This window comes from Haliotis rufescens, unplaced genomic scaffold (assembly GCF_023055435.1).
Source record: "Haliotis rufescens isolate VD_foot unplaced genomic scaffold, xgHalRufe1.0.p SCAF_1, whole genome shotgun sequence".
In the NCBI taxonomy this organism is placed as follows: domain Eukaryota; kingdom Metazoa; phylum Mollusca; class Gastropoda; order Lepetellida; family Haliotidae; genus Haliotis; species Haliotis rufescens.
In genome coordinates, this window is record NW_025963779.1 from 71,531,931 (window position 1) to 71,551,001 (window position 19,071).

The window sequence follows — 19,071 nt, forward strand, 5'->3', positions numbered from 1 at the left end:
ATGTTCGATATATATGGGTAGTCGTGTCTCACTGTTCAGCCATGTATATTATGTTCGATATATATGGCTAGTCATGTCTCACTGTTCAGCTATGTATATGATTTTTCTATATAAATGGCTAGTCGTGTCTCACCTTTCAGCCATGTATATCATATCCGATATATATGGCTAGTCATGTCTCACTGTTCAGCCATGTATATCATGTCCGATATATATGGCTAGTCGTATCTAACTGTTCAAGCCATGTATATCATGTTCGATATATATGGCTAGTCATGTCTCACTGTTCAGCTATGTATATGATTTTTCGATATATATGGCTAGTCGTGTCTCAATGTTCAGCCATGTATATCATGTTCGATATATATGGCTAGTCTTGTCTCGCTGTTCAGCTATGCATATGATTTTTCGATATATATGGCTAGTCGTGTCTCACTGTTCAGCCATGTATATCATGTCCGATATATATGGCTAGTCATGTCTCACTGTTCAGCCATGTATATCCTGTTTGATATATATGGCTAGTTGTGTCTAACTGTTCCAGCCATGTTTATCATGTTCGATATATATGGCTAGTCATGTCTCACTGTTCAGCTATGCATATGATTTTTCGATATATATGGCTAGTCGTGTCTCACTGTTCAGCCATGTATATCATGTTCGATATATATGGCTAGCTGTGTCTCACTGTTCGGCTATGTATATACTGTCCGATAGATATGGCTAGTCGTGTCTCGCTGTTCAGCTATGTATATGATTTTTCGATATATCTGGCTAGTCGTGTCTCACTGTTCATCTGTGTATATCATGTTCGATATATATGGCTAGTTGTGTCTCACTGTTTGGTTATGTATACACTGTCTGATATATATGGCTAGTCGTGTCTCGCTGTTCAGCTATGTATATGATTTTTCGATATATATGGCTAGTCGTGTCTCACTGTTCATCTGTGTATATCATGTTCGATATATATGGCTAGTTGTGTCTCACTGTTCGGCTATGTATATGCTGTCCGATATATATGGCTAGTCGTGTCTCGCTGTTCAGCTATGTATATGATTTGTCGATATATATGGCTAGTCGTGTCTCACTGTTCATCTGTGTATATCATGTTCGATATATATGGCTAGTCGTGTCTCACTGTTCAGCCATGTATATCATGTCCGATATATATGGCTAGTCGTGTCTCACTGTTCGGCTATGTATATACTGTCCGATAGATATGGCTAGTCGTGTCTCGCTGTTCAGCTATGTATATGATTTTTCGATATATATGGCTAGTCGAGTCTCACTGTTCATCTGTGTATATCATGTTCGATATATATGGCTAGTCGTGTCTCACTGTTCATGTGTGTATATCATGTTCATTATATGGCTAGTCGTGCCTCGCTGTTCAATTATGCATATGATTTTTCGATATATATGGCTAGTCGTGTCTCACTGTTCAGCAATGTATATACTGTCTGATATATATGGCTAGTCGTGTCTGCTGTTCTGCTATGTATATGATTTTGACATATATGGCTAGTCGTGTCTCACTGTTCAGCCATATATATCATGTCCGATATATATGGCAAGTCATGTCTCACTGTTCAGCCATGTATATCATGTTCGATATATATGGCTAGTCGTGTCTCACTGTCAGCCATTTATATCATGTTCGATATATATGGCTAGTCATGTCTCACTGTTCAGCCATGTATATGATTTTTCGATATATATGGCTAGTCGTGTCTCACTGTTCAGCTATGTATATACTGTCCGATATATATGGCTAGTCATGTCTCACTATTCAGCTATGTATATCATGTCCGATATATATAGCTAGTCGTTTCTCACTGTTCAGCCATGTATATCATGTTCGATATATATGGCTAGTCGTGTCTCACTGTTCGGCTATGTATATACTGTCCGATATATATGGCTAGTCGTGTCTCGCTGTTCAGCTATGTATATCATGTTCGATATATATGGCTAGTCGTGTCTCACTGTTCGGCTATGTATATCATGTTCGATATATATGGCTAGTCATGTCTCGCTGTTTAGCTATGCATATGATTTTTCGATATATATGGCTAGTCGTGTCTCACTGTTCAGCCATGTATATCATGTTCGATATATATGGCTAGCTGTGTCTCACTGTTCGGCTATGTATATACTGTCCGATAGATATGGCTAGTCGTGTCTCGCTGTTCAGCTATGTATATGATTTTTCGATATATATGGCTATTCGTGTCTCACTGTTCATCTGTGTATATCATGTTCGATATATATGGCTAGTCGTGTCTCACCGTTCAGCCGTGTATATCATGTTCGATATATATGGCTAGTCCTGTCTCACTGTTCGGCTATGTATATATTGTCCGATATATATGGCTAGTCGTGTCTCGCTGATTAGCTATGTATGTCATGTCCGATATAAAATCACCGCCAAAAGAAACGCGAACTTTAAAAACATATAGAGAAGTATGTACGTAAAGAAGAGATGTGTCTGATGTGTACCAATTAATGACAAAACTTACAGTCAAATGTTACCACAGTGCCTTTATTCTTATAAAGATTTGCTGCACGTGATTTCCAAACTTGACACGCTAATATTGCACGAAACAAATTGTGCATCTCGAGTAATGGATCTGTGACGTCACATATGATGCGTTCATGAGCGTCGTTTCACACAACATAGCAGTATGTTCGTTTGCGCATCGAACCAATCTAAAATCTTCTCTTGGATATAAGTAATGTTTCATATATTAACCAACATGTATGGTATTCGCTCTTGTTTTGGCGATGAGTATATTTTTAGAGGCTATGAATGGGTAAAGTGGCCTCCCATTCAATGCTTTCTCTGTGTGCAAGGAAAATAATGAATCATCTTCCGTTTCCTCTGTGGTTGCGCGAACCATCGGATGGACAAAGAAGCTTGTGACTCATGACTACGACCGGCAACAACTACCACGGCCGTGTACCGTATGTTCTCATGTTTGTTCGGGTGAACACTTGATTTGCATTCGCATGTGTTTGTTATGGGTGCCACCGTTACGGGCAGGTTATTCTCACCTGTTCGCGGACACATGGTATCATCATTATTTCATAGTGATTTATAAACACATGCGTATGATATACAGATATATGTAGTCTGAAACGTACAATGGACTCTGCATTTAATGCTTATGGAAAGGGGTTTTGTCACTCGGTACCAAGTAAGTATACTATCAAGAAACACCCATTGTTAAGTCAATGATATACATGATATACATGGCTGAACAGTGAGACATGACTTGCCATAGAAGAGTGTTGTCACCTTATCTGGAGTATTACCCTGACAGCTATATAAACTGAAATGAACATGTTGTTTTATAGCGACCTGTAAATATTTGAATCCAGGCAAGTGATCAATATTGTGAGCAACGATCAACGCTATCATGTTACGCAATCAACCAAGTCACCGAGTCTGACCACCATTTGGTCGCCTCTTACGACCAGTACAGGTTGCTGGGGACCTATTCTAAACCGAAATCGCCACGTCGTCTCACACAAGTAACTGAGAAAGCAGCATAGTGCACAGTTAATCAATGGGACGTAAGTGTACAGTGATCATAGTAACATTCACCAAAAGCAATGTATTTCTTTGTTTTAGGCCGCAGTCAGCACTATTTTCGAGCTGTATCACAGCAAGGCAAACCAAGGGTAAACTGTTCAAGTCAAGTCCTATTTTAGTTGGCTTTCACGAACAGTATCATTCATTGGGGATCTATTCTGACCCGGAATCCCCACAGCGATAGTTTTCTTTTATCACCTTGTCATAAAAAAGAGTGAATGAGTTGGGTTTAACGCCGCTTTTCATAAAAAACGAAGTATGAGAACAAGCATTATCGTACATATTCACCCATGCAAAGTAATCCCTGTTAGCATTAAGTACACAGTTACATAACACGAAGTGAGTTCACAAGAACACGTACCTTGTCACACTACAGTTACATAACACACATACATAGTCTGTGTACATGAGAAGTGTTTAAAGCAACAGCTAAATAAGAGAGATCAAGAATACCACTGATACACATGATGGACACAAGGCCGCTTTTAAAACAACACATGGACATGGAGAATTATGGAACACTACTGATGCATCATCTTCATTCTTGGGAAGGACCCGTGAGGATCCGTAAAAGGCGAATATGCTTGTCGTAAGAGATGACTAACGGGATCGTGTGGTCAGACTCGCTGACTTGGATGAAGCTTGTCATCGATTCCAATTGCGTGGATCGATGCTCATGATATCAATCACTGGATTGTCTGGTCCAGACTCGATTATTTACAGACCGCCGTCATAAAGCTGGAATATTGCTGAGTGCGGCGTAAAACAACAAACACACCAAACCAAACCTTTCGGGGGGTCAGACAAATATATTTCTCAGTGGACTACAAGTGACAGTGTGTATGGATGGGCAGTTATAGAAAATCATTGATACATGGTCTGTATACAGACTCTGAGGGAGAACATAACAGAGACACACACCAGATCTATGTTTACACAGGAAGATACGTTACACTACTGACAGACATTGTATTAAACAAGCGAGCTATGAAGCAAAACACACACATTTCAAAACTCTTCCCGACATAATGGTTCAATTCACATGCGCCAGACATCAAAACCTCATTAGTACGAACACCGTCCACAATGGATCGTCCGGATTAACACATTTCCGGACATATTGTATGTATGTTTTACACGAGGGAGTTAAAAATTCAAACAAACATTTTAGACGCAGGAATTAGTAAAATCACCTAGGTGTATCTCGCCAACTTTGTCCCAGAAGCCCGTCTTTAATCACAAGCTCGCTTTCATAAATATGAGCAGGAAAAGTTTCAAAATAATCAAAATGCACAGCGTTGGTTTGTATTCTTTCATATTCCGGGATCCCCCTCTGATCTGCACTGATGTAGCTCAGTCTAACAGGGACTCTTACACGGACACACAGTTCATTAAACAGGACCAACCACACACTAACTACTGCAAGTAGTAGAGAATATCTGGCTTAGAACCAATCAGTACTTACAGGTACGTGTCTCTTAAACTATCCCCGTATCCTGATACGTATATAACCGACAGGCATGGTTTACTGGCATGTTCAACCCATCGTATGTGATGCCATTTTGTCTATTAGAATGTATTTCGTTTATATGGACCAGTTGCGTCCGTCCAATTATGCTTAATTACGCTTTTCTCTCCAGGTTTACATGCCATTTGTTTCGTGTTTAGGTAATTAACAGGAAATAACTTAAAACGTCCATAATTGTAAGAGATATTACTTTCTAGTTATAGTTGTATGATAATAATGAACGAATTGGGAACACATTATAACTGGTAATGAAGTATAAAGTTATGACCCAACGATCTTGAAGGACGATGGCCGGGTGTCAAACATTCATTCACTCGACGAGGCATTCTGTCAATGAGTCTCCCAATGGCGATCTGAGGAAGCCTGTTCTACTAATTCTGCAGCGCCTAGCCACGTTCAGCATACGTTGACGTTGACGTTGATATCACACGCCTCCCTATCATATGTCCCAGACGGGTTTTTTTTATAACTTTTTATTTCTGTTGCATTTTTACACATGGGCTATACGATGTAATACATAGGCAGTAAACAAAAGTTGAGAACAGAATTATTGTGTGGGAAACAAAAGATGACAAGATGACCAAAATTTGTGGAATTTATCGATACTATTACTTATGAGAGCTGTGTATTTTGTAAGCATGTAATATTTGTAAATCTCTTTTTTTTTAAACTGAAAGTTCAGTATTTTTTTAATATCTATATGTAAAAATTACGAATTTGCAAAGTAAGATAATTACATTTATAGGATCGTTGTGTCGCTGATCAAAACCAAGCAGAATGTTTTTTCTTGTTAATGTGAGCTCAACTTGAATCTCATCTGATTGCCACTCTTCCAGTTTTTGCCATATGGGTTTGCCAGTGCATGGGAAACAGATTCTATACTATTTGAACAAAAACTACATGTCTCCGAATCAACTAGTCGCATTTTAAAAAGTCTTCTGTTTGTTGGTAGTATATGATGTAATACTTTATACTGGAACCATTGTAGTTCAGTATCTTTTGTGCATCGGAATGGTATATGGTTATAAGTATGCCACACGCTTAAATCGAGATCGTTTTCTAAAATATGGTTCCATTTTGCACAATGTTGGTTATTGACATTAATTTTTTTCATCAAGGTTCTGTAGTATGACTGGCTATTGCCATTCAGTAGTTCAGACAGATATGTAGGTATAAATGGCTTTTGAAAGGTCTGTATGTCCTTAAAGTCGACAAAGTGTATTGAGCAATACTGTTTTAGTGCACTTATTATTCCTCTATATCTTAAAAAGTTGGTGTTCACATTGTATTTGTCTTTAAACTGTTCATATGATAGAAAGTGTACACCACTTTCGCTCCAATTTGTATAGTGAACTACTTTATTATCTATTAGAATATTTTTATTGTTCCAAATGATTTCTGAGGCTATAGTATTAGTAACTAACTTAGATGTTTTGACAATGGATGAGAGAAGATCGCTGTAAAACGTATTACGAATCAACGAACTGAGAGTATCTTTAATATTCGAACACTTATATGTCCCAGGCGTGTTCAATAGGGGAAAGGTCTAGGCTCATTGCTGGCCATGGCATTCTATGGCTGTTGTGCTGCTTTGGGTGAGGAATTGGCGATTCATGCAGCGTTGTCGTCCCAAAAGACAATACGTCGATCCACACACCTTGCAAACGAGACTATGGCAAGCCGTTTTCATATTTATTACGGAATTACAGATATCTTCAATTGTTTTAAAGATATCTTGAATTGAATTGAAGATATCTTGAATGGAATTGAAGATATCTTGAATGGAATTGAATATATCTTAAATGCAGATAATTGTAGATATCTGCAATAAAATATAAGATATCACCAAATGAATAAGGGATATGGTGAAGCGTATTACTGATAAATTGAAAATAATGGCTGATATCTTAAATTCGATTATTGATATCAATATATGATTTAAAGATATCAAAATGTTATGATGTCAATAATTCAATTCATAATATATTGAAACTAAATACAGATATCAATAATTAATTATTAATATCTTCAATTGTTGCCATTATTAAAGATGTTACATTAATAATGTTACTTAAATTAGATAACTGATATCAATAATTGATATAGAGAAATCATCAAAATCATCAATCTTTAATTGGATTTTTGATATCAGTAACGGTCAGGATTAATGATATCTTGAATTGAATTAAATATATCTCTAATTGAATTAAAGATATCTGTAATGCATTTGTGGATATGTATAACTTATTTCAAGATATCTTGAATTGAATTTAAGATATCTTGAATTTATTTCTAATATATTTATGTACTGTAGGATGGTAATTGTTTAATGATATCTTAAATACATTTAGAGATATCACAAACTAGTTTGTTGATATCACCGTAACATTTTAAGATATCAGTAATTGTATTATGGATATCAGAAATGAATTTAAGATATCTTTAATTATTTTTGATATCTTAAAAACATTATTGATATCTTTAAATAAAATACCGATATCCTTAAAACAATTGAAGATATCTGTAATTCCGGCTTGCCATACGAGAAAACAAAGGGTGTCAGTATGTTGTCTCGATAGTGCTGTCCTGTGACCGTTCCTTTCGCAATATGGAGTGGGTTCGGTCAGTCCTAGTGATGCCACCCACCATACCGGATCCACCGTCAAAACAGCCATGATGCCAGGTTGGCGTTCATTTCACGACCACTCCTATCAAAGAGAGTGCAAAGTGAATCGTAACTTATCTCAAAACATGACACGAGTGCAGCAACGATTACCCCAGTTCGGAAGTTGCGCACACCATTGACGTCTGTTGCCAATTTACGATTTGTAAGGGCGGCACAACACGTGGCCGTCGAGCATGGAGATGAGCTGCATGTAGACGATTTGTAAGCGTCTGACTATTAACGCTTACTCCAGTGGCCTGATGGAAGTTTGAAGCAATTTGAGTCGCCGTTTGAGCTCGATTGTGTAACACCTGCTTTCGGATCAATCTATCCTGTACTCGTGTCGTTGACCTGCTAAACACAGACTAGGAAACTTTGAACAAATTGGCCACTGCACGTTGACTTCAGACAGTTTTCAACATGCCAATAGCCCGAAGGCGCTCCGCGCGTTGCAGACGCCGCATCGCTAACCCATACACAAACAATGAATGAAATCAAGTAAATCACAATTGTATGATAAATAAGATTGACAGAAATATTGGTCCACAGAGATTAAATTACCTTTCCTAAAACTCAGCAATGACACCTTACTCATGTGTCTGGCGCTACTGTGTGTGAACTGCAGGATGGGTTTTGGTGTTAAGTTTTACAGACATAAACGTTCGTGCATAGGATATTTGTTGTCAAGACACATGGTATTAACATTTATATGTCCTGAGCCCTTACTTTTTTATTTAGTATATTATTCAGTGTTCTTTACAGGAAACGTGTGTATGACAGGCCACAAGTGACTCAGACCTTTCCGGTGTTGGAGCCGCAATGTCGACAATATTCATCCTGTTCTGTTCCCTGGCCTCGCTACACAGCGTCGCGTCTCAGGGTGAGTTTCACACACAGTCAGTTATGCCAGAACTCGTATTCCTGCTGTCGCAGCTAGTTTCATTTGTGTCTAAGCATGTTTTCCTTTAATGCATAATGTTTAGCTGACTTAAACATCGTCAAATATCTGGGAAATATGACAGCGGAATATGACTTAACCATCATATTTTCTAATAAGAATTTTACCCGAGTAACTTCTGATATCAAAGGTATGAACACTCGTCAATATGTGAGTTTGTTAAACCGCCGCTTTTAACAGTATTCCAGTTACATCACTCCGTGTCAGCTTAATGTGGGAGGAAAGCCCGAAGTGATGCAGGTCTCATGATCAGACGTTTACCACTTTGGTGAACCCCACGAGCACTGGTATGGTGTTGACAAACTGGTGCTGAGATAAATAGTCACGGCGAACAGGGATTCGAACCCATAATCATATGTTTCTGGCCTGCCAAAGAACCGCAACTCCATACATTTATTTTTTCCGAAATAGGAAAACCGCCAGGCATAACAGATCCGCTGGTGCATCAAATCAGGTACATCGCTGCCAAGGACAGCATCATTCTCACATGCAAAGCAGAGGGCAACCCTACCCCCAAGTAAGAACATTATTTATATAGCTGAATGCACATGTGCACTGAGTGAGTGGGTGATGTTTTGGCAATTGAGTGGGTGTGTTTTGGGTGGGTGGTTGAGTGAGTGTACTCATGTGGGGAATCGAGCCCAAGGCTTTGGTGTTACAAGCCCACGCTTTAACCACGATGATACCCAGCTGCCCCTGTATGGCTATAAACCGCATACAGATATATAATTGGTATCACAACCAATTAGATACACGTGGGCATCCTTGGCATATTGGCTTCCCAGCATCCGATACGCATGCTTTTGGTATGGTCGTGCAATGGACTCAGATGAATGTAATGGTTATGGAAATTGTATTGTTGATTTTATTTACTATGGTAAACCTTGATCACATCTCTTTCAATGATATACTTCAATTGTGACGTCATTACAGTGTAGCTACTGATCAATGTTTGAAAGTGAGCTTCCGGAAATGTCTCTAAATATTAACAACAATATTTTATGGCAAATTATTGCTCAGTTTTGAAAACAAAACTCGTTATAAAGGTAACAATATAATTACCACCCTCGATACTTTATTCGACGTGTTGGAAATTTTGGGTGTAACCATACAGAATGAATAACAATATACAGAACAAAAATTAGGTGAAATTGCGTTTAATGTCGCGTTCAATATTATTATATTTCTATAGCGATGTGCGTGCATGTGTGGCTTCTTGTACTAGTTAGGACTTCCTACTTGTCAGTTCTATAGTGTTGGGGGTGGTCGGGTAGCCTAGTGGTTAAAGCGTTCGCTCGTCACGCCGAAGACCCGGGTTCGATTCCCGACAGGGGTACAATGTGTGAAGCCCATTTCTGGTGTCCCCCGCCGTGATATTGCTGGAATATTGCTTAAAGCGGCGTAAAACCATACTCACTCACTCTATGGTGTTAGCCCACTGAGATGCCATACACACATTACATCTGACTACGACCCGACGGGACCTTGTTTTATCCCCTTACTGCCCAGCGCCAGGGAGAGCAACAGCAACTACCAGAATGACGCGTCCAGGGCCTCGAACCACCGATAAACAACAAGAAGTTAGACTAAAGTATCATTGTTATATATTTCAAATAAAAAAATGAATTATACAAATCCATAATATAGGAGTGACGCTTCCTTCTGAATATCTTATGTGTTTTGACAAGCCTGACACATGGGTTGCTATAGTTTCTTGTGCTCGTGAGAGTACATAGCCCGCTCCAAGGAACTTCAGTAAGTGAGTGAGTTGGGTTTAACGCCGCTTTAAACAGTATTCCAGTTATATCTCGTGTGAGCTTAATGTGGGAGGAAAGCCCGAAGTGATGCAGGTCTCAGACGTTTACCACTTCGGTGAAACCCGTGAGCACAAACATGGTGCTGACAAACCTAGAAACATAATCGGGGCGAACCGGGGTTTCTGGCGTGCCCAAGGGACGCAACTCTGCACAGCGAATCGCGCCGCCTTAGACGACTGGGCCACCCATATTACTTGTAACTAATACAATGTTTCCATAGTTTGTAGCGTTATTACCTATTTTCCTGCCAAATCGAAATATTGGTATGATCTTATACTTGTTGTACATCCAATACATAGTGAAGATCAGTATAACTGGAAAATACTCGGAGGAATACCACTGGAGCATGACTAAAAACAACTTCAATTTAAGATACTTCATTCAATTATCCTGTGTAATGTGTACTTTAATGATATACATGTAAAGAATAGTAATTTGTGTGAATTATGTGAAAGCGTAGATACCACAAAACATTATCTATTTTATTGCCAAATTGTTTGCCCTTTTATACGTCTTCACTTATAGTTGTAGCAACCAAATTACAAGGTTTGACCACCGCGTACAATGAAAGTAATTTGGTCCTGGAGTAAACTGATTGAAGGTTTTAAACGTCAAGCTTAATGTGATTAATTTAGTGACAAAGATAGCAAAGTAGAGAAATTACAGAAACAAAGCGCTGGGGATTGTCTACTAACATGGCTATTAGTTTACTTGAGTTAGTAAAAACAATGAAAGAAATTAAAAAGGCTCCTAAAGACTTTACTGACACAACGAACAGAGAAAAGACATGATTATAGAAACAAATGTATGTATGGCGTAAGCGACGCTTAAGGAAATCGACTGACATGGTTAATTTACTGACACAACGAATAGAGTAGAGGTGCGCATGTGTAGTAAGTGAAATATCGACGCATGCGCTGAAATGGTTATACACCTTTTCACTGTAAATTCCAGTGGTCTTTTTAACTCTAATGGTTCTAAAACCAAAGTACCTATGGTAATACGGGATGCTTTTTCTCGAAATTTAAACAAATCTTTCACCGTCGTTTGAGAAATTATATCGTCATATATCGTTATTGTGGGTTTCGTTTATTTATAATCCAAACCTGTTTTCACAGCATGATACAAACTCTTTGTATTGTAGACAAATGGCCTCTGCCCAAACCTTGTCAGTTTTGTCTTTGGTATACAAAGGAGTTGTTTCTCAGCAGAAAGAAGGTATTCGTCACCACTCGCATGTTTCCGTAACCTACAAGGCTCGTCTCCGTAACCTACAAGGCTCGTTCCCCTCTCGAAGGCCGTCATGCGTCGAAACGGCGCAAGCCAATCAGAATGCGTGTCAGGATATTGGTACTTTGATCAATATAATCCAGAGTCCTTAAAATAATTTTTTTTAAAAGAAGCGTTTGTTTAAAAAAACTGCAGAAAATTGTAGATTGTCGGTTCCACACCGCATTGTATATACAGATAACAGAAGTGTGATACATATACTCACCAACAAAAGAAACGCGAATCCCATATAAGTTGGGTAATATATGACGAATTACTCATTTTGAAGAGAATTAGAATGGTTTGATGCAGAAACGAACATACTGCTATATTGTGTGAACCGACGCTTATGAACGCATCATATGTGACGTCACAGATCCATGACTCTAGATGCACCATTTGTCTTTTGCAAGATTAGCGTGAAAAGTTTGGAATCACGTGCAGCATATTGTGATAAGTAGAAAGACGCTCTGTGGTCTTGACAACGCTTGACTGCTTGTTAGTTTTGCCATTAAGTAGCATACATTGGACATATCTCTTTTTAACGTACTTGCTTATCTATGTGTTTCTATTGTTCGCGTTTCTTTTGGCGGAGAGTATATATAACTTATATTGTTACTTGAAGTGCTATGTTGGATGATAAATTCAAATGTACACGTGCGTTTGTTTACATTCAGGAAACGGCACACTTAACTGCAATATCCGTCCATTTGAACTAGACCTGACTTTCCAGAACGACATTACGTGTAATATCCCTTTACGAAATGTGTAAAAGTTATTATCTAATCACCTATTTTCAAAACAAATTATTCACGTACCTATAAAACTCCAGTTATGGGATATTGTGTTGCGGGTATTTTTGGCCATTTGCGAAATTTACAATTTTTCTTGTAATTTCAACTTTCATACTGATTAATAAAATGTATGTTGTACAGAAATATAAGAATTTCTAATTGTAGAATATTAACTATCTATAAATATGTCTTTGTCAGACATCGCTCTGGGGTATAAATTGAATGTACTACAGCTGGCACTGATATTCACCAGCAATTGATATTGGAAGCAACGATCAATACGGTCGAGGTGCGATGGTACGCAATCAACTAGGTATCGAGTGTGATCACCCTATCCATAAAGACGTCTCTTACCACAGGCATAGGCTACTTGGGAATCCTCACAGGGTTTGAAAACTAACATGGTCTCACTATGCTGTCGATATATGTTTAGAAAAACTTTGCGTCATCTCTAGACATGGTGGATATGGAATTCCGTCATAATTATATTGTAATTAATTCATAGACAATATGCGTACTATTTGTTAACACTGTCGATGAAAGGACAGATTTAGTTCTGAAGTAATGAGTTTTAAAATTGCCCTTTCAAGCTTTGAAAAGACGATTTCAAATTTGCCACATTTAACTGAATATGTCTAAGAAATTCATTGTTACTAATTACTAATTTGCAAATAAAAGATCAACAGTTGAAAATGAATGAGTTGAATGGCTTGCCAAATATACTTTTGTTCTAAAGAATATATTAACTTTATATCAGAGAGATTCAATACTTTTACCACAGGACCAAGTGAGCGCTGCTGTATTTAAGGTACGGGAAGAATAAGAGTTATCGTTCTTGCTTGAAGTAGTTTATACGACAATATCGAAACCATAGAGAGGGGTCTACGTTCGGCTTGTCCCGACGAGTTGGTCATGGAAGACCTAGGTGGTTGATATACCTGGATAAAGCCATATAAATCAGAAGGGGCTGACTGGTTGTAGCAGTTATATGGTAAGGTCAGGATATGTAGTTGAGAAAGACGTTGACTTTATTGGGACAAGCCTCAGCAAAAGAAGCTAACGACGCTGGGTACTCTCTAGATTTGTTATAGTGACGCATATATGCAGGCCACATCTTCAAACTAACATTTTCCATTCAACAAGGGAAGATGCACTTTTATGTAAGCACGCTACAGTATCTTCGAACCATCCATGACTATAACTCTACATGCATATGCTTGTAAATTCATTTTACCACCAAGCAACGCTATGTCTGGTTTTGTACCTAGGGCAACATTAGATAAGGCTCTATGTACCTCCTTTGAGTGGTATGTTGCAATTTCGGTTTATGTTCTAGTATATTGCTAAATAAAGGTGTTAGAATCTACTTTAAAAGGAAGTCTCAACTGTAGAAGTTGTTGCTCCAAAAGAACTTGTCCTTGTTCAAGGTTCTGTGTTGTGCTTTTCGTTCAGCACATCAACAAACAATGTAGTCGGGCAGGTGGTCCTGCGGTGATTATTACTTTGTGCATGCACTAGGTATTCCAATTCCTTTTTTCAGATATACATGGTACAGGACTGGAACAGAAATTGCGTCAAATCAGTACCAGAAAGTAGATGCTGACACTGGTGCACTGGAAATACTCGACTTTTCAGGCAGGGAGGCGGGGGACTACCGATGTGGGGCGACAAACAACATCAGCCTAGGGGTATCACCATTAGCCATGTCACCCGCTATCAGCCTGAAAGAAATCAGTGAGTTGAGCACAACTGTGCACCAGGGGTCCTGTCGGGAAGATATATATCTTTTATATATGACCTGTTGTGCAGCATCACTTCATTATTAAACTATTCATTGCCTGGCTGCCCTACGCTGGATAGGTCAGATCATGCGTGTATTCTGCTTCTGCATTGTACACCATACGTAAGTAGCTGCCTGTCACTATTAAGATATTATATATTAGCATTTGCCCGGAATCATCACAAAGCCAAAATAACTGACAGTGTCTATCCTTTCCAAGGTATTTGGTTTGGTGGTTAGGATACGGGTAGAAGTGAATCAACAAAAAACAGGACTAGTTTGAGGAAAGCAGCATTGTGGTTAACTAATATTAAACAAAAGGCATAGTGTATTTATATGGAGATGTTTTTGCACACACAAAAAAACAACAAAAATTTAATTTCTATACACCTGAGGAGAACTACGGGGTGTGAAATTGAAGAACAATAAGCAGTGGAAGAGGTTTATTTGTTAGAACATACGAAAGTACCGGTCCCTATTTAAAAATATCAAACACATTTGTTGTCTGTATATTTAAGGACATGCTACTGTTTGGACTAAAAGCGGCGACATTGATCACATCAATGCGTCAGAGGGGGAATACGCCAAACTGGAATGTAATTATGTGACCCCCGGTGACCCCAAACTTCCATTCAGCTGGTTTCTGAAATCATCATCAGATGCTGATCAGTTGCGAGAAAGTAACAGAACCTACATTGACGAGAGAGGTATATATGTCTCGTTCTGTTTCTTCTAAGATTGGGTTACGTGAATTTAACCTCATTAAATCCAGAAATAAATAAGGGTGCCGTATGATCATCTTAAAGGCAAAGTTTTCGATCGGCATGAAATATTGCGGAAGTACATTCCACATTTCAGATGTATTCATTGTTACAGAGCGGTCCTATCATGACCTTGGAAAATACTCTTTTGTAAGAGGTTGCAAATTATCAGAACGTTTGTACTGACTCAACGTCAGCTTTATTTTTGCCAACGTTTCACAAGTGAAAGCAAGGCACTGTATGATGATGTGTTCATTGAAGGTACTCTACATTTCATCTACGTGGAGCCAAGTGACAAGACGAGTGGCAATGATGTGTATAACTGTGCCATCCATAACAAAGTTCAGGACTACATTAAGCTTGGCAATGCCAAGAGACTAACAGTTAAAGAAGTCACTGGTAACGTTATGCTGCATATCTTTCAAAGGTCGTAGTGATCCATGGGTAGGATTTTCCTTGGTAACCTATGTTTGCCGGAAGATATATTAATCAGGGGGTCAGGCTCGGTGACTTGGTTGAATGTGTGTCATCGTTCCCCAATGACTTTGATCATGCTATCAACCACTGGTTTGTGTGAACAAGACACGGTCATTTAAAGGTCGTCGTATTATAGCTGGAGTATTACTGCAAAGAACAACAAACAAAACATCCTTTACCACGACTCACATATGTTCTAGCATCAGAGTTACATAGACATGTAATACATGAATATCATCTTGATTAATTAGAAAAAATTGTCACTGTGGGTTACTTAATTAAGTTATTTTCACGTTTAGTTAGTGGTAATTCATTAACAGATATGAACCAACTTCACATATTATCACCCATGACTTCTGTTCCTCCATCTTGGAGGCGTTTTCAAAGTAATGGTATTTTCTTGTCACCTCTCTTTGTCAGGTAAACCAGAAAGGAAGCCTAGGAACCAGTTTAAAACCGACCCTGCGGAATTCCAAATTGGTCATACGGCAGAGCTGGAGTGTGTTTTCAGCGGATAGTGAGTAGCAGTATTTGTCCTGACTTGAAATGCGTGAATGTTTGCAGTGATCAGAATAAAAGCGACGCGAGGCTTCTTGGTACTGTGGATAGAGTATGTTACTTTTCAAGTTTCCTTTTTAATGACTGAAAATAACCAAGTGAAGTGTGTTACTACGCATTCATTATTTCGTATCTCATGTTTTACCTTTTATTTGCAAGGTTTTCTTGGAAATATATTATTAAGGTGCTCTCATTTCTCTAAGGGCTTCATTTGCTTTGACATAAAACCGATTTTATGTTTAGATTGCAAAGACGGTTTGTCAATGTAAAACCTTATGCCCCATTAGTTAAACAAGTGTATCATTGGGACCCGTCGACAATTTGCCGATGCGACATTACGCTTCTGCTCACTTGTTTGGAGAATCGCTGACATATATTTAGCGACATCGTCGCCCTTAAGAGACAATTCATATCATTTCTTTCATGGAATATCCATTTTTCCGATCACTATTGTTCGTTGTGAAAGAGACCTGTTATATGCATATTGACTAGATGATAGTTGACGATGCAGCTTTACCTAATCGTGTCAAGGAAAACATGTTTAGGAATTAGCATACATGTATAAAGAAAACCAAAAAGGTTTGAGTGAGCCATGTTAATACAATTATCTATTCCTCGTCTTTCCTTTCTGTCTTTTAATGTGCTTATTATATATAATAACACGTGTAAATCTATTGGAGAGGGCGATCTAAGTTGTCATAACTTGTGTCCCATTATTTTCGTGTGAATGAAATAGGTATTAACTATCAACTTTTTACATGTACCTTCAAAACAATCGCTACCTTCTGAAAAGGAGTGCATCTCCATAATTGTTAATGTATGTGCACAGATGATATGATATTCAACTGTACTTTGGGCCACAAGGACTTCGATTCTGAAATAACCTTATCCAATAATATTATTGAACTTATATTCTGCATGTCTGTTCTTAGACTGCTCTCAGGACCGCCTCCGAGGTCAAGTGGTAGAGCGTCCGACCGGAGAGCGGAAGATCCGGGGCTCGATCCCCGGCCGCGTCATACCAAAAGACGTTAAAAGATAGTACTTGTTGCTACCCTGTCTGCCCCTCGGCGTTAAGGGGCTAAAACAAGAACTAGTCGGCTCGGAGTCAGTATACTGTGTCACACACACGTGCATGCACGTCGCTATATAAGTGCAACAATCTTGGATGCGACGTTAAACCCCATTTCACCTCACCTTAACTGATCCCTAAAGGAGATAATAATGCTATCCCTAGCTTAAATCTGGTTTTCCATGGTCCTTTTACATAAAACGCTATTGTTCTTTATACAATGTATTGGTGTTGGAAAACCCCAGTGTCGACTCTCCTACCGAGCTTTGGTATAGGTAAGGATAAGATATATGGATGATCAAATTCTTTACTACAATTAGGAGCGACGTTTCGGTGTAGGTTCTAACACTGTTATCAAGCAAGAAATATACAGACTATGCTTGACAAGCAAACTAGTGACACGTGGTCCTGTGCACATCAGGTGAAAGTAAGCAACGTGAGAGTCCTTAGATGGGTTACCGCGTTTCGGCAGCTTGGCTCCTGAGGGTTTCCATGGCTTCGGTCCTGCCCTGAACCGAAGCACATATAACACATGTGGCGTCTCCTTGGACAAATGGCTTTGTTCAAAATGTGCCTCAGTTCACCCAGGAGTGAATGGGTATCCGGTAGGATGAGATGTTTTTAACCTTCTAGCGCCCAACAGGCAGCTTGGGTTGTATACTACTTAGGGAGCTGAGAATGATTCTAGAGTGCATACTGATCCGGTGTAATAATATCGCTTTGAGCATGCCCCTGAGTGGTATGTAAATATGCGCAATCTAAATGGCCTACTACAAGCATATATACAAGGCAGAGTTTATACAGTTTAGTAGATTGGGGGTAATTACAACAGACTGGAGAGGCCTGTTATGTACACAATGCAGGTGATACAAGGTAAAAACCCTAAGAGTCAGTTGTAGAAACAAGCGGATAATACCTGATTGGAGTCTTTGATGAGTTGATTATCATTTTAAGCAGCGGATGTGTTATAGCCTGGATCACGGCTGATTGATGCCTCTCAAAGAAGTTAGAGTTTAGGCATATGTAATAAGAGTGAGTGAGTGAGTTAGTACGGTTTTACGCCGCTTTTAGCAATATTCCAGCAATATCACGGCGGGGGACACCAGAAATGGGCTTTACACATTGTACCCATGTCGGGAATCGAACCCCGGTCTTTGGCGTGACGAGCGAACGCTTTAACCACTAGGCTACGCGACCGCCCATATGTAATAAGAACAGCATAACATGCAATCATGACGAGAGTAATAATTCTCATTCCTGGAGATTGCTATAGCATTTTCCTAAGCCGGTAGTGAACCAGTCCTTTCGGTTGATAATTGAGTGTTTTCCTGTGTTCGTTGTTAACTCTGTTGAAATGTTGAATATATATATATATATACAATGTAAGACACTATATATTGACAAATAAACCAAACAGAGGAATGGGCGTGTTTCTCGTATAGCTTTTCGTTACAGACTGATTTCGGTATGCTTTCATGGGATTATTTTCTCTCACTTGATGCCTGTGATGGTTTACACGTGGTACCTTTACACGGGGTAACCACTGGTTAATTAATACATGTTCATTTATCATTGAAGTCCCCTACCATCGACCCAATGGTTTAACATAAGGAATGAGCCCATCAATCCAGGAGGGAGATACCAAATGGATAAACACAACATGAAACTGAAGATCGCTAAACTAACAGAGAAAGATGAAGGCCTGTACAGATGCAAGGGGGAGAATACTCTTGGGGAAGCTGAGACGACCATCTTCCTTGACGTAAAATGTATTCCTTGTTTTGTTCTTGGTTT

At 38.9% G+C, this 19,071-nt stretch overlaps 1 protein-coding gene across 3 annotated transcripts in view; it reads left to right on the forward strand.

The window, feature by feature from the left end:
* Positions 1 to 4,939: 4,939 nt before the first annotated feature.
* LOC125382131 (neural cell adhesion molecule L1-like) overlaps positions 4,940 to 19,071 on the forward strand; it is a 32,056-nt gene continuing 17,924 nt past the window's right edge. Inside the window, exons 1-8 of one of the 3 annotated variants that reach the window (XM_048400455.1) lie at positions 4,940 to 5,065; positions 8,554 to 8,671; positions 9,161 to 9,266; positions 14,170 to 14,363; positions 14,928 to 15,116; positions 15,432 to 15,569; positions 16,068 to 16,164; positions 18,856 to 19,046. In XM_048400455.1, the coding sequence (XP_048256412.1) occupies positions 8,611 to 8,671; positions 9,161 to 9,266; positions 14,170 to 14,363; positions 14,928 to 15,116; positions 15,432 to 15,569; positions 16,068 to 16,164; positions 18,856 to 19,046 (976 nt within the window). In that variant the 5' untranslated portion in view covers positions 4,940 to 5,065; positions 8,554 to 8,610. Of the gene's footprint in view, positions 5,066 to 8,553; positions 8,672 to 9,160; positions 9,267 to 13,502; positions 13,621 to 14,169; positions 14,364 to 14,927; positions 15,117 to 15,431; positions 15,570 to 16,067; positions 16,165 to 18,855; positions 19,047 to 19,071 lie in introns of those variants that run through there. The other 2 variants (XM_048400461.1, XM_048400464.1) reach the window with 2 other exon arrangements.